The 14,639-nt window shown below is 42.1% G+C and overlaps 1 protein-coding gene across 1 annotated transcript in view; it reads left to right on the top strand.

Annotated features, from left to right (window-relative positions):
• The window catches only part of PARP1 (poly(ADP-ribose) polymerase 1), a 36,210-nt gene extending 24,501 nt beyond the window's left edge, over nucleotides 1-11,709 (top strand). The window contains exons 15-23 of the mRNA XM_075147262.1: nucleotides 3,012-3,095; nucleotides 3,908-4,030; nucleotides 5,862-5,990; nucleotides 6,739-6,837; nucleotides 7,400-7,552; nucleotides 7,842-7,969; nucleotides 8,340-8,401; nucleotides 9,506-9,620; nucleotides 11,157-11,709. Coding sequence (XP_075003363.1) covers nucleotides 3,012-3,095; nucleotides 3,908-4,030; nucleotides 5,862-5,990; nucleotides 6,739-6,837; nucleotides 7,400-7,552; nucleotides 7,842-7,969; nucleotides 8,340-8,401; nucleotides 9,506-9,620; nucleotides 11,157-11,238 — 975 coding nt within the window. The 3' untranslated portion in view covers nucleotides 11,239-11,709. The remainder of the gene's footprint in view (nucleotides 1-3,011; nucleotides 3,096-3,907; nucleotides 4,031-5,861; nucleotides 5,991-6,738; nucleotides 6,838-7,399; nucleotides 7,553-7,841; nucleotides 7,970-8,339; nucleotides 8,402-9,505; nucleotides 9,621-11,156) is intronic.
• Nucleotides 11,710-14,639: the final 2,930 nt, after the last annotated feature.

Here is a 14,639-nt window from a genome sequence, read left to right as displayed (position 1 = left end):
TTGTTTTTCAGTGAGCAATGTCTGTGTCAGTGTCTTCAACTTAACAAGCCTATGAGAAACTCATCTGCAGGTCCCGGGATCAGTTAATCATTCCCTGTTTTTTCCAGTGACATGTGCATCATGACCACTGTTCGCTGAATGATCTTAAAATATTAACACAGAGAGCCAATTTGCTCGTGATGTGAGGCAGGAGACGCTTCTTTTTTGTGAGTGGTGAACCACATTTTGGGGGGGAGGGGGCAGCACTACCACTGATTTAGGTAGCAAATGAGCATGCAGCTCAGACTTGAGAAATGCTGCCAGTTGATACGTGCACTAATGAGGTGCCTTGACAGAGTCCAGATCCTCTTCTGAACAGGGCCAAACTCGAGATTTTTTTTGTTGTATTTCTCATTTGTTCTAATGATACCCCATTTTCATCCATTCTTCTTTATTCCATACTTGTTGATCCATGCTTCTAACAAGCTTTCAGAGAGTGGTCTGCTAGTATCATCTGTCTCTCCTTGCATAGAAACAGTTTTACTGGTGCTCAGAGATCCTGCAGTTTGTTTTAATGCAGCCATTCAAACTGGGTTATAAATCTAAATAACAAATTTCAGTTTTCTTCAGCCAGCTTAGTTATCCTGCTCTAAGACTTCATATTTAAGCAGCTGTTGTTTGCTCTCTGTATCAGTATTTCATGTATCTACTTTTCAGAACAGGCTTTGCACCATTTCGTACAGCTTATCTGAAAGCTTTCAGATGGCTTGCCCAACATTTTGTAGTACCTTGGGTTAATTGTGTTCTCCTGTATCTTCAGTGGTTCTTTACATCAAAGTCTTCTAAAATACTAATAATTCTTTGTAATTGGAACTGGCTAAAGAGTCTGAACTGATCATCGTCTGATGTCTTCTGGTTTTGTAGAACTCTGTTGAAACTATGTTAATTCACACCAGCTGCAGATCTATAGGAGAGCTGGGAGTCCAGATGGTCCTGTCTTCCTATTAGATTTGTCTTCCTGTACTGTTGCTGCCGAACAGCTGTTTTCCGTTAGAGGAAATAATGTTTTTCCTAGTTAGAGGTTTCTGTGCATCCTCCGAAAACGGCTGCTTGGTTCCTTTAATCAGCCTGATCTCAAGTATTTCATTCCATCCAGGCACTCTCACTCTGCCAAAACTGTAGCAAATTCTTAGTCTTTCCATTACACAACAATAGATTTATCTGATGTATTTCTCTTCCTGTTTCCAATTTACCTTTCAAGAGTTTTACCTCACCGAGCATACAGGGGTTTGTTACAGTGACCTATGTCATTGCCTTACATGAAAAGGCTAGTTAGAGGGCTGAGTCTACTCTAGTGCTGCGTCCTCTCTTGCCTGGGTGGAAGGTAGACATCTCCCTTGCCTCTCGTGACAATCTTGGTGCAAACATCTGTGGTGTGGAGCTAATTCTTCATGTTACCCTCAGTGCATCTGGCAGTAATTGCAGTGCTGTTGTTTTGGACTCAGCCCCTTGGCTGCTGTGCTCTTTTGATGCATCTAATGATAAAGCTTTGGATGCGGTGTAGCTTTATATTAGCTCTGCAGGGCTCTGTTCACCTCCCATGACTCATAGGAGACACAAACTCCAGCCCTTTGGCTGTATGTGGGCTCTGTAAGAGAGATATAACGCAATCACATTGTTGGGGGATGTGTTAGTTTATAGGTGTTAGTGTTTATGTGTTAGTGCTTATATGTGTTAAGTTTATAGGTTGATGTAACTCATATAGGTTAACTAGTATAGGTGTCTGCAGCTAATTCTGCACATCTAAGTTAAATGGCCCATTTTACTTTTACATGTCCTTCATGATTTTTCAGCTAATAATTAGATAATACGGATGGATGGTACTCAACAAGGAAGTATTGGCCTCAAAAGTTTGGAAGCTACAAATCTATTGCAAGTTGTTTTTCATTAGGTTATTAATCTTGACTGAGACTCTGGTGTCCCCAAGACATGATCAGTTTTGAAGCCTGTATTCTCTCTTGCAGTCCATCTTGGCTTTTCTTAGTATCTGGCTTTATGTATGCTTAGCTGCAGCTAAAGGTGAAAGTTCTCCTAAGGCCAGTACAGGGTGGAAATCTCCATACAAAACCACTTCAGGGCTTTCGCACCAGTCTGTAGCTTGGAAGAGCCTTCTGAGTTCAGCTTGCAGAGATGATTTGCATAAAGCTGGGTTTTCTAGCTCCGTAATGAATGAATAATGTGGAACTTATCCAGACGGTACGTGATATATATGGTTTCATCGGATCTTCTGTCCTTGAGCTGAGTCTTAAACCCATCAAGTTAAGTAAAAGCTAGTTTGTACGATGAGCACTGTCAAGAGTCCAGAGGATGTATGTATGATCTTTGTAAAAGACTCCATTGGACTTGACTTTTGTCAAACCATTTTGCATTCAGATGGTCCTTAACTATGCAAGGGTTTAATGCAAATCCAAAACTCCCCCAAGATCCATCAATACACAAACAAAAGCAACATATAAATTAAATCAGTGGATAAATGCAGGTAACCAAGACATCGCTTTCAGCTTAGTTGCTTTTTTTTTTGGTTCGCTTTTCATTAACAAATACGAAGCATCTTATAACCTCTTTGCGTTTGACCCTTGATAATTGTAGGATAAAGTATTTCATTCAGTTTGCTTCTTTGCCAGCCTGAAATGTACTGTTACTGAAGTGATTGAGGAATCCATCTGACAACAGGTCAATATTAAACTTCTAGCCAGATGCTTAGTACCCTGTTTTTGTGTTGCCCTACCATGCATGCTTAGTTTCCTATTGCAGTATTCCTTTGTTTATAGGATGTCTTCTCAGTAGCGTGCACTGTCCTTCTGACATCATTCCTCAATCCACAGAGATTAATACTAAGTCTGAAATGTTTCCATTCTTTGGGTGGTCAGTCCTACCAGGATGGAGAGATTTGTTCCCTAAAAACTAGGAGGGAATGCTGCAATGGTTTCAATGTAGTGAAATCCTGTTTTAATCATTTGAATCTTCATCAGATTGACCTGCAGAAGATGCCATTGGGAAAACTGAGCAAGCGACAGATCCAGAGCGCATACTCCATCCTTAACGAGGTTCAGCAGGTAAGCATGAAAGAAATGTTAGAGCAAGAGGGGAATTCAGAAGTTGTTCTGGGCTCCGAGTGGGGTGAATGCTGAGCTGCGTGCATAAAGATCTGTGCTCTCTCTTGCTGGGGAGAGGACGTGGCTTCCACGGGTAACTAGTTAGTTCTCTTCACTGTTGTACCAGTTTGGCCAGTACTTGTACCTTTCACGCTTTTGTAGCACAAACTTCAGGCTGAGCCGGACATAAATGGCAGTTGAGCAAAGGAAGCCAGTGTCTTGATCTAGTAGCGAGCTGGTGTTTTCACCCCAGAAAAGTCTGAGGATGAGAATAAAGGTTCACACACGAAAGGGTCTGGCTTTATGACATTACTGTATTTACACATCATGATCTGGACCATTCCAAGAATCACTACATAGTATTGCCTGAAAGCTTGCAAAAGTGTACCAGCATACCCCATTTTTTGTAATGGGCTTCCTGGCAAAGCATAGATACGGGAAGTTTTACTTCAATTGTTAGAGTAGACCGGAACCTTGCCAAGGACATGCACCCCTTCCATCTCCAGAAGCCTTTATTTGCCTTCCAGAAACATAATCCCCATTAGATTTTTCTCGTACCAGAAATTCTGTGTATTTCTGTGCAAGTACTGTGACTCATTACGTGCAAAATAATTAAATAGAATTGCCCTTTTTAGTTCTGTGAGAGTTTCAGCATTAACACTATTTGTATTGCTGCTTCTGTGTATTAGTCCTCAAGTATCTTGTGTGTGTCTATTGCTATGGAGGCGTAATCTTACTCAGTAATTTTCTTTGGTGCTTGTTGTCTTGTCCAGGCAGTTTCTGACAGTGGTTCAGAATCCCAGATCTTGGACCTCTCCAACCGCTTCTATACTCTGATTCCTCATGACTTTGGGATGAAGAAACCACCTCTCCTAAATAACTTGGAATACATTCAGGTATTGACTGGAAACAGTATGTTGTTTGCAGGCAACAGGTCTGATATCAGACATCTAACATAGAGAATTTTTGAGGTTTTAAGACTCATGAGGTTAAGCTTGTTTTTCTTCAGAATATCTGTTTGTTTGTTTATGTGCATGTATGTGTGTATACATACACAAATAATTATATATATATAAGGTACTAGAAGATATATATAGAATCATAGAATCATTAAGGTTGGAAAAGACCTCTAAGATCATCGAGTCCAACCATCAACCCAACACACCATGCCCACTACACCATGTCCCTAAGGGCCTCATCTACATGTCTTTTAAATACCTCCAGGGATGGTGACTCCACCACTTCCCTGGGCAGCCTGTTCCAAGGCCTGATCACTCTTTCAGTAAAGAAACTTCTCCTAATGTCCAATCTAAACCTCCCTTGGCACAACTTGAGGCCATTTCCTCTCGTCCTATTGCTTGTTACTTGAGAGAAGAGACCAACCCCCACCTCGCTACAACCTCCTTTCAGGTAGTTGTAGAGCGCGATGAGGTCTCCCCTCAGCCTCCTCTTCTCCAGGCTAAACAACCCCAGTTCCCTCAGCCGCTCCTCACAAGACTTGTGCTCCAGGCCCTTCACCAGCTTCGTTGCCCTCCTCTGGACACGCTCCAGCACCTCCATGTCCTTCTTGTAGTGAGAGGTCCAAAACTGAACACAGGATTCGAGGTGCGGCCTCACCAGTGCCGAGTACAGGGGCACGATCACCTCCCTGCTCCTGCTGGCCACACTATTTCTGATACAGGCCAGGATGCCGTTGGCCTTCTTGGCCACCTGGGCACACTGCCGGCTCATGTTCAGCCGGCTGTCAATCAGCACCCCCAGGTCCTTTTCCTCCGGGCAGCTTTCCAGCCACTCTTCCCCAAGCCTGTAGCGTTGCCTGGGGTTGTTGTGGCCGAAGTGCAGGACCCGGCAGTTGGCCTTGTTGAACCTCATACAGTTGGCCTCGGCCCATCGATCCAGCCTGTCCAGGTCCCTCTGCAGAGCCTTCCTACCCTCCAGCAGATCAACGCTCCTGCCCAACTTGGTGTCATCTGCAAACTTACTGAGGGAGCACTCGATCCCCTCGTCCAGATCATTGATAAAGATATTGAACAGGACCGGCCCCAGTACTGAGCCCTGGGGAACACCGCTCGTGACCGGCCGCCAACTGGATTTAACTCCGTTGACCACAACTCTCTGGGCTCGGCCGTCCAGCCAGTTTTTTACCCAGCGAAGAGTGCACCTGTCTAGGCCGTGAGCCGCCAGCTTCTCTAGGAGAATGCTGTGGGAGACAGTGTCAAAGGCCTTACTGAAGTCCAGGTAGACCACATCCACTGCCTTTCCCTCATCCACGAGGCGGGTCACCTGGTCATAGAAGGAGATCAGGTTGGTCAAGCAGGACCTGCCTTCCATGAACCCGTGCTGGCTGGGCCTGATCCCCTGGTTGTCCCGGACATGGCTCGTGAGCACCCTCAAAACGAACCGCTCCATGATCTTCCCCGGCACTGAGGTCAGGCTGACCGGCCTGTAGTTCCCTGGATCCTCCTTCCGGCCCTTCTTGTAGATGGGCGTCACATTGGCGAGCCTATATGTTATATATTATGGTCTATTTATATACATATATATGTGTGTGTGTATTTTAGTGTATTTAAGTGTGTGTATGTGTATATATATATTAAGAAAAGGTGATGTTGTTGTGTTGTAAGATGGCAGTGTGTGGCCAATGATTCACATACTTTTATAATTTGGGGTATTCCAGAGTTATTCTGAACAAAGGCTCAAGTAAAATAACCTCTTTAAATTCTTCAGGCTAAAGTGCAGATGTTGGACAACTTGCTTGATATTGAGGTTGCTTACAGCCTTCTCAGAGGTGGAAATGAAGATGGAGATAAAGACCCAATTGACATCAACTATGAAAAACTTCGAACTGATATTAAGGTAAAGGAAATAAAAGGAAATGAGTGACTGTGAATACAAGCTGATGTCCTGCTAGTTTGGAGTGTAACAAATCGCCTAAAATTGCCAATGTATTGGCACAAGTTCGATGAAGATTGAGGGTTGGTTAAGGGACTGGAGCATGTGTTGTACGAGGAGATGCTGAAAGAGCTGGGGCTTTTTAACCTGGAGAAAGAAGGCTCAGGGGATATCTTATCAATGTCTGTGAATACCTGATGGAGGGAATGGAGTAAAGATGACCGAGACAGACTCTTTTCAGTGGTATCCAGTGACAAGAGGCAATGGGCCCGAACTGAAATACAGGAAATGGTATTTAAACAAAAGAAAAAGCTTTTGTTGTTGATGGTGTCTTTGGTTTGGGGTTTTTTGTTTGTTTACTGTGAGAGTGGTCAAACACTGGAAAAGGTTGCCCAGAGAGGCTGTGGAGGCTTCATTCTTGGAGGTTTTGAAAGCCTGACTGGACTCAGCCCTTGGCAACCTCCTCCAGCTGCACCTGCTTTGAGCAGGGGAGTTGGAAATCATCTCAGTTTCCAGAGGTGCCTTCCCGTCTCAGACATTCTGTGACTGAGTGCTATCTGTATACCTGTACATCTGTGGGAATAAATTTCCACCTAAATTATAAAGGAGGCTTAAACTGGGGAGTTGCAAGCATATGGTGGATGTCATCATGTTATAAGAAGCCTGCTAGTTTGTATGCTAAAGAAACTTCTCTTGTTTTGCCTCTTTGCAGGTTGTTGACAAAGATTCAGAAGAAGCCAAGATTATTAAACAATATGTGAAAAATACTCATGCTGCTACTCACAACGCATATGATCTCAAAGTCGTGGATGTAAGCTGGGCAATACTGGGGTTTAAGTTTGTGAAGCTGGGCTCTTCTAAGTTGACTTACTTGTTCGCAGTTTCCTTTTATTTTTGAGTAGCTTATCTAGTTTCCTTTGTTGAAGGGGTGGTTTGATAGACCAATTGCTACTTAATAGAATAGCAAAAGTCTAGGCAGAGGTGAGTCTGAGCTTACTGAGATGTCTTTAGGGATGTGTTTTTATTTTGATTTAATTGGCCTCAAAAAGGAGGTGGGGGAGTGGTCATCTTCTAAACTTGAGCCTTAGTTCTCTTGAATGATTGATTTTTCAGAAAACTATAGTCTCATGAAAATGCAGAAGGGAAGGTGGAGAAGTAATCAATAACAAGTACTGTGTGATCAATGTGACCTCTTTTTTGCTTAGCATGACATAGCAAACTGCAAATGCTAAAAACTATCCAGATTAATTTTCCTAGCATATTAGTGTATACTCCAGACTGGATGATTTTTTTTTTTCATCTGATCAGTTGCATGAAGATAATGGTTTATTTGCTTGGTTGTTCTTTTTCTCCTATCCCTTTTTGAATTGAAGATCTTCAGGATTGAGCGTGAAGGAGAGAGTCAGCGTTACAAGCCATTTAAGCAGCTTCATAATCGCCAGCTGCTGTGGCACGGTTCCCGCACCACCAACTTCGCCGGTATCCTCTCGCAGGGTCTCCGGATAGCTCCCCCTGAAGCTCCTGTGGTACGTTAAACAGATAGCTTCTCTGGCTGCCTCCATCCCTGTGCCCAGAGCTCGCCACAGTCGGAGACAACCTAAATAGGAGAATTTCTGTGTGGGGAGGGCTCAGTGTTATCTCTCAGCATGCAGGCAACATTGTGTGTCCAGAGTGGGTTGCTGACTGGTGTCCACAAGAGCTTGAGTTGCAGCTTTGCTCTCCTGGGAGCCCAGCCAGGTGGACTCAATGCTGCCTATGTGTTATTGTCACCATCTTTTTTTTTTTTTTTTTTTTTCTTCCTTCCACTGCTTGCAGACTGGCTACATGTTTGGGAAGGGCATCTATTTTGCAGACATGGTATCCAAGAGTGCCAACTACTGTCACACATCTCAAGCTGATCCCATAGGCTTAATACTACTGGGAGAAGTTGCCCTTGGAAATATGTAAGTAACTTATGAAGAGTATTTGCCGAATGTGCTTAATATATCATGGTAGAAGGTGATGCTAAAATTGCAAGCCTCTTCTTCAGTGTGAAGAAAGAGGACTTTGTATTTCTTTAGAAACAAGATTTCTTTTTTCTTAAAATGAGAGCTGTTTGGTGGCGCAAAAAAATCAGTGTTGCAGGTCTAGAATCTGATACTAAATGCCAATATTATTAAAATTAGTAACTGAGACAAAGAAGGAAGGCTGTTGAGTTCCAGAAGAGTAGAATCTAAATTAACTTTATATTAACTCACCATAAAGTGAATGATTTTTCACCAAGGTAGTTTAAGATGAATGTAAAATGCTATTGTGTGTTCTTTGTGCTGCCAGGTATGAGCTAAAGAATGCTTCTCACATAACAAAATTGCCCAAGGGAAAACACAGTGTGAAAGGTAAGCATTAGTAGTTGTCATTGGTAATCTGTTACTGATGGCAAACTCATCTTGTGGCTCTCTGCTTAGCAAAGAGAACTATAGTCATTTCATAGTTGCACTTCCTTTAAGGGTTTGCATAATGTTGCCCTATAGTTGCATCTGTATATGTGTATATGGTGTTTTGAGATGGGAGTTAGTACACTTGGAATGTTAAGACTGAAGTTAATGCATTGCCTGAAGTTCAGGAGGAAACTTTCATTTGATAGTACACAAGAGAAAAATGTAAGGTGCCTTCTCCAACTTCTTACTTGCTTTCATCATAACAATACTATGTATTTTAGAAGAAAGATGAGAGGTTTGATAGATCAGAAGAATAATTGTTCAGTTTTCAAAGTGCCTTAGAAGCTTGCAGAGAAGGGAAAATCTAAGAATAAAAGTTCAGATGGAACAGCTGTTCTCATTACATTTCTATCTGCAAAAAGTATCAGTATATTGCACTGAAAAAGAAGATGAGAGAAAAGACTTAACTCTCTAATTCAAGCAAAAGAAATGGTAATCATGACTATCTTCTGTACCAAGATGGGAGAGCAAAGAACAGTAACATTCAGTAACAAGTGTCTTTTCTTAAACTATTCATTTTGAGATGCTTAAAAAATCAGTTGCCTAAAATAGAATAAAATATGATTTAGCGTCTTTTTCAATATGAACTACTCACTATTATGGATGTCAAATCAGATTTGTATTGAAGAGTTTAAAGAGAATAAGAATTGGTTTGTTACACTTTTCTGAAAATGTTGCAATGTGCATGTTTTCATTAATGGACCTAGGATAGGAATAAGTCTGATCTGTTTTAGCTTTGGTCATACAGATTAGACAATCAACAGCCAAAAGTCTAAAATTCTCACTTCTAATGTAGCAGAGTACAACTACCATTAGTATGGTGGTGCTGAATTGAACAAACAGACTATATCCTTTGTGTTCTTTTTAAGACAATTTTACACCTGGTCAGCATTTGAAACTATATGTGAAGTAATATTTCTCAGGCTGGCTGAGTCATTTTCTTTATGTGCAAAGTCTGTGTTTGTCTTCTAGATTTGTAACTAATGGTTTTTCCCTTTCTAGGCTTGGGCAAAACTGCACCTGATCCCACAGCCACTACCACCCTTGGTGGTGTAGAGGTTCCCTTAGGGAATGGGATCTCAACAGGAATTAACGATACCTGTCTTCTGTATAATGAGTATCCTTTGCTATTGTGTTGGCTGCACACTGTCTTTGAGTGTTGCTGAGTTTAGCAGGACCTTGCTAATGTCGGTCAGGAGTTTTGGCACAGTGTGTTTTGTTTCTTTGAGGTCTGCTTTGGAGTACTCACAGACAATTCAGAGTCTCTTCTCTAAGGGAGATGATTTTACAGTTGTCACACTTAAATTGTCGTTCTGCAAAAAAGGAAACAATACATGTAGCAAATAGCTGTTGCCCCAACAGGACTCAATATACCTGAAGGCATTGGAGTGGCCAGGCAACACCGCCCAGTAGTGCCTTGCCCAGAGACGTGCCAGGGCAAGGGAAGGGGAATGGATGCAACCTGTGGTTGTTTCGCATCACTCCACTCTGGTTTCTTCCCTGTGGTGCTGTGGCTGGCCAGCTTGGCCAGGAGGAGGTGGGGGAGCCAGCTCTGTGGCTTGATGGAGTCTCTCGTCACACAGCTTCTCTTGTGTTCTCCAGACCCTTCGCAAGTATTGAGGTAAACCTCAGATGTCCATCAGAGATGTAGCCATTAAACCTCTTTCTAGGCAGAAGTGCCCCCAAATGAACGTGTACTCAACATTCACAAGAGGTCATAAGAATAGGTGATGTCTAACATCCCAGATCAGTCTCTTCACTGCCAGTGAAGCAAGTAACCCATTAATACAACCTCTGGGTTGTGTAGAAACTGTCTTCTCTCTTGGTAAGCTGTTTTCCTCTTGCAAGCAGTCTTGGCAACAGAACTCCAGGCAATACTGGTTTTATCTTGAGTTTTCTTAAATACAACATCCGTCTTGGTCAGATGATAAAATACAATACTGTTAATAATAGCTACTTGAGGTAACATGATGTGCATTCATTTTGGTTTACACTATGTTTAATGGGGATGCTTTTAATCTAAAATTGGGATTAGAGGTAAGTTTGAGGCCTGAAGCATTGAGAATCAAATAGGTGAGCTGGGACTGTCTTCTGAAGAAATAAAATGGTGCGGTCCTAGAAATGTGCAAGCACTGCCAACCATTGTAGAGCTCTTCTCTGTGATTCCAGTTTGGATTTTTTAGTGGGAAATTAAGAGGACATTAATGACTTTGTGCTGGAAGGTAGCAATAGAGCTACAGTTATAATTGTAGATGCCAGGTCTGTAACTGCAGATCTCATTAGGCTACGTTGCTCCACTGTTTAGATAGCGAGAGAGATGATGTATGTTATGGCTCTGGCTGACAAAAAATAATTTTCAAGAGCTACAGCTACATCTAAGTCAGTTCACCTGCCTGTCACTCAAGATTCTTGCTGCACCACTGTTAATTCTCCATATGACTGTTGGTTGCTTGTTTCTAACTATTGTATAAAACATTTTCAGATTCAAAGAAAAGTCAAATTTAAAGATTTGTGGTTTGAGCTGTTAGAACTGCTTAATCACACAGGCATCTGTATGGAAACTTAAGTTCAAAGGTGAAGTTTGATTGTGTTTTGAGGTTTTTCTGTCTTACTAATACCAACAACTGTAATTATTCCTTAACATTCTTCCCAGATATATTGTGTATGATGTTGCTCAGGTAAATCTGAAGTACCTGCTGAAACTGAAATTCAACTATAAGACATCACTCTGGTGAACAGTGTTTAGAAGCCCTGTTAGAGTTATACTGTAGTTACACTATAGCGTTGACTTCTGACATGCTTACGCATTGACTTCTCTTACCAAGATATCAAGAGCTAAACTGCAGAAGAGGTTACTAAATCCTATTTAGTACAACACTTAGTGAAAGTTTTATATAAATGTGTGGCAACACATGGACCTGAATTCTGATGAGAACGATTATCTGGTTTTGTTTTATACCACTTCTAATTTTGGGGCTTTCAAGTCTTTCTTTTAATTGACCAAACTGACAAAAAAAAAAAAAATCAAACTTGTGTTTTTAGCCAGAGCTGGGCAATAGCAGGAGAAGGAACTTGAGGATGTTTGCGATATTTGCTCTGTTAGGGTTCCCTCTTGTTTAAGATACCCCTCTTCAGTTTTCATTTGAATAAATGATAAATGTGCATTTATTTTGAGGTAAAAAATAAAAGCTAATTTCATACTAACAGCTTTATGTTTCAAAACTTTGAAATTGTTTTGGTTTTGAGTCATGATTTAAATGTATTTGGTAGAATGTTCTTAAACATGATATCTCTCTCTGAAGATCAAATGCCAAATATTGAAATCTGTAGTCACATTTCAGGAAGTTATGGCAAAATGAAAATTTGGACTTGCCGCTGAGACTTCATCTGTCAACAGTTGGTGTGGTAAACATGGAAAATGAACTTGTGGCTGTTTGAATTTAGTATTAGCCCCAATAAACCTCCTTTAAATATCTACCTTCAACGTGATGTAAGTTGGTTGTTGTAGACTCAAGTCCTAACAAAGCTGTAAGTTGAGTTTGGGCTCAAGCTTCACTCATCATGACCTGGAGTGAGGTGTATTGCCACTGTGGGTAGTCTTGAATTCCCTGCCTTTAAACATCAATATAAACTAATAATTTCTATGTTCAGTGATGTTTGTTACTTCTCGTAAACCAACTCACTTTTGGTAAGTCATTGAGCAATATGGGAGTACTTGACTATAGTGCAACATCAGTTCTTTCTCTTCAAAAATTACTGATTTCCCTTGAGCTATTAGGGCAAGTTGGCTAATCCCCGGGGACAGCTCTGCATGGGCGGTGCATTCAGTATCTCCTCCACTGTGACAGTTCCCCTCCCAAGAAGGGACCGTTCAAGCTCATTCTGACGGTTGCAGCTTCAGTCTTTAGTAACCTGCATGTTAAAAACAGATCCATTTCCTAAAATGTTGTGATGCCCCGGTGCCTTTTGAAAGAGGAGCTCCAAGCCAGAGTGGTTGCTTACGGTGCAGCTGTTTCCAGGACCCGTGAAGGAGAGGAGGAGAAGGAGTGATAGATGGAAAACAGAGCAGCTGCTGTTGGGGAGAGAAGGAAATCTGGAAGGACTGGGTAAGTCATATGATTTGAGGACAGTTGAACACAGAGAATCGACTGAGGTTGGTGCTCATGGATTTGAGAGGAAGTGAAGAGAGTGGCCCTTGCCTTCTGGTTCTTCAGTAGCTTAACTAGTGGCTAATCATTGTTTCACTTCCAACAGGAACTTTTGGTCAGTCATTTAAGTCTTAAGTATAATTTTGTCAGTCTCTGAAAGAGAACATGAGAAATAGTTCAGTTTAGTTGTGAGGTAGAATTTTTTTTTTCCGCAGAAAAAGAGCTTACAGTTCAGTTTGGGACCAGGAATTAAAGGTCGATGCTTTCCCTCTGTCACCTGTACCAGAGGTGGCTCAGTTCCCTTTTGCTCTAAGACTCTTGTCCTGCCCTAAGATATGGCCGTAAGCGCTATATAGCACAAGGAGTGGTTTATGATGCGTACGTAGCGCCGAGTTACAATTGCAGCACCAGCAAGTATATCCCAAGCTGTCTCCAGCCTCGCAAATACAGCAGTAAAAGATACAGTGGGACAGGACTTTCTGAAGAGGCAACAGGTGCCCTTTGGGGACCATAGGAGAGCCCTGGTGCAACTGTCCTGCAGTGGAATCTAATGTGAATTCAGGGTGCTGCTTCTGCTGCCAGCTTGTCCGACCGCAAAGCAGCCCTGCTTCTCCTGAAAGCAGGCGCTGGTGCTGCTGTGACCCAGTGTACAGACAGCCTCTCCCTGGGGCCAGGCTGACAAGAGCAGCAGAGTGACAACCACTGGAGGCGTTGCATTTGGAGTATGTGCACGAAGCAGAGCTGGATAAATGGGTAGTCCTATTTCTGTCAAAACTACTTGAAAGGAATGAGTTGTCAAGACATTAGGTCCCGTGACATCCTCTGCTTTTTTCAGAGGAGGGATCTTGAGGGATGACTTCTAATCTAAATGTTAAACTACAAAAAGCAGCAATGTATAAATATTTAACCATTTTATCTTTCTTTAGTGTGGCTGGAGCCTCTGTTGTACAATGGCTTGCAAATGTTTGTCTTCATGCAGTTCATATGAATTGGGTAAACTGAAGGAAGCCAGCCTAGGCTTACTGAGTGGCAGTGTAAATTGTTTGTGACTTGCCCAAGTTCACGCAGGAAAGAAGTGGCTGAGAAAAAAGTACAGCACAGGTCACCCAAACCTGTACTTCAGCCATAAAACACTCTTTAAATCAGTTGGTACAGCCTTTAATGAAATCCCCCCCTGCCGTTTCTGTATCTAATCAGAGGAAAGGGGGGGAAAAAAAAACCCAAATCATTTATATGTGAAAAAGACCTCTGGGCACATCAAACTTTCTCAATCCCATAAAGAGTTGAACTCAAGTTCTTAAATGAGTCATGCAGTGTTTGTAACTACTGAGGTCTTTACTTCAGCTTTCTTTCTGGAAGGCTGTTCCAGACCTCCCTCTATGACTTCTGGGGGCATAATTTTCTGCTGAAGTATTTTTGTGGCCAATTTATATCCCATTTAGTATTTTACTTAAATTGCTTTTATATATGTGGTGAGGCCCCTAACTTAGTCCATTATACTCTCACGCCTTCTGTTACGCCCATAAAAAAAACAGTTTCCATTGCTGTGGAATACATGCATCTGACCAAGAGCTTGTGTATCCTTTTACTTTCAAATAAATGCCAGGCTGCTGCTCCAGAAATTACCATTTTGGAGATGCAGTGGCACCTATGAGAAGAAATGCAGAGGTAGATCCCAGTCAAGATGACTTGCTGGTTTTCATTTGTTCCAGTGTGAAGGTAGCATGTGAGCCAGTGGGCATTGCGGGTTGCTTTCACAGAAAATGAGATACACAAGTACAGTCTGAAGGCAAGAAGAAGAAATGGCTTCCCAACAACTGAAAGGGGAAACTACTGCTTCCCCCGCCCCCTCGTTACAAATTCTAATTTCATAATGTGATTAATGCAGCAAGACTCGGACTTCACAAGAACATGCTTCTGTGACTGAAGAGCACACTCTTCTGCCAGCTGTCTGTGCTTTTCTTCCTACCACCAGTGCCTGCCTAGGG

This window comes from Calonectris borealis, chromosome 3, assembly GCF_964195595.1.
Source record: "Calonectris borealis chromosome 3, bCalBor7.hap1.2, whole genome shotgun sequence".
NCBI classification, from domain to species: domain Eukaryota; kingdom Metazoa; phylum Chordata; class Aves; order Procellariiformes; family Procellariidae; genus Calonectris; species Calonectris borealis.
Note: the sequence above shows the minus strand (reverse complement) of the source record. Positions and strands in the feature narration are given on the sequence as shown.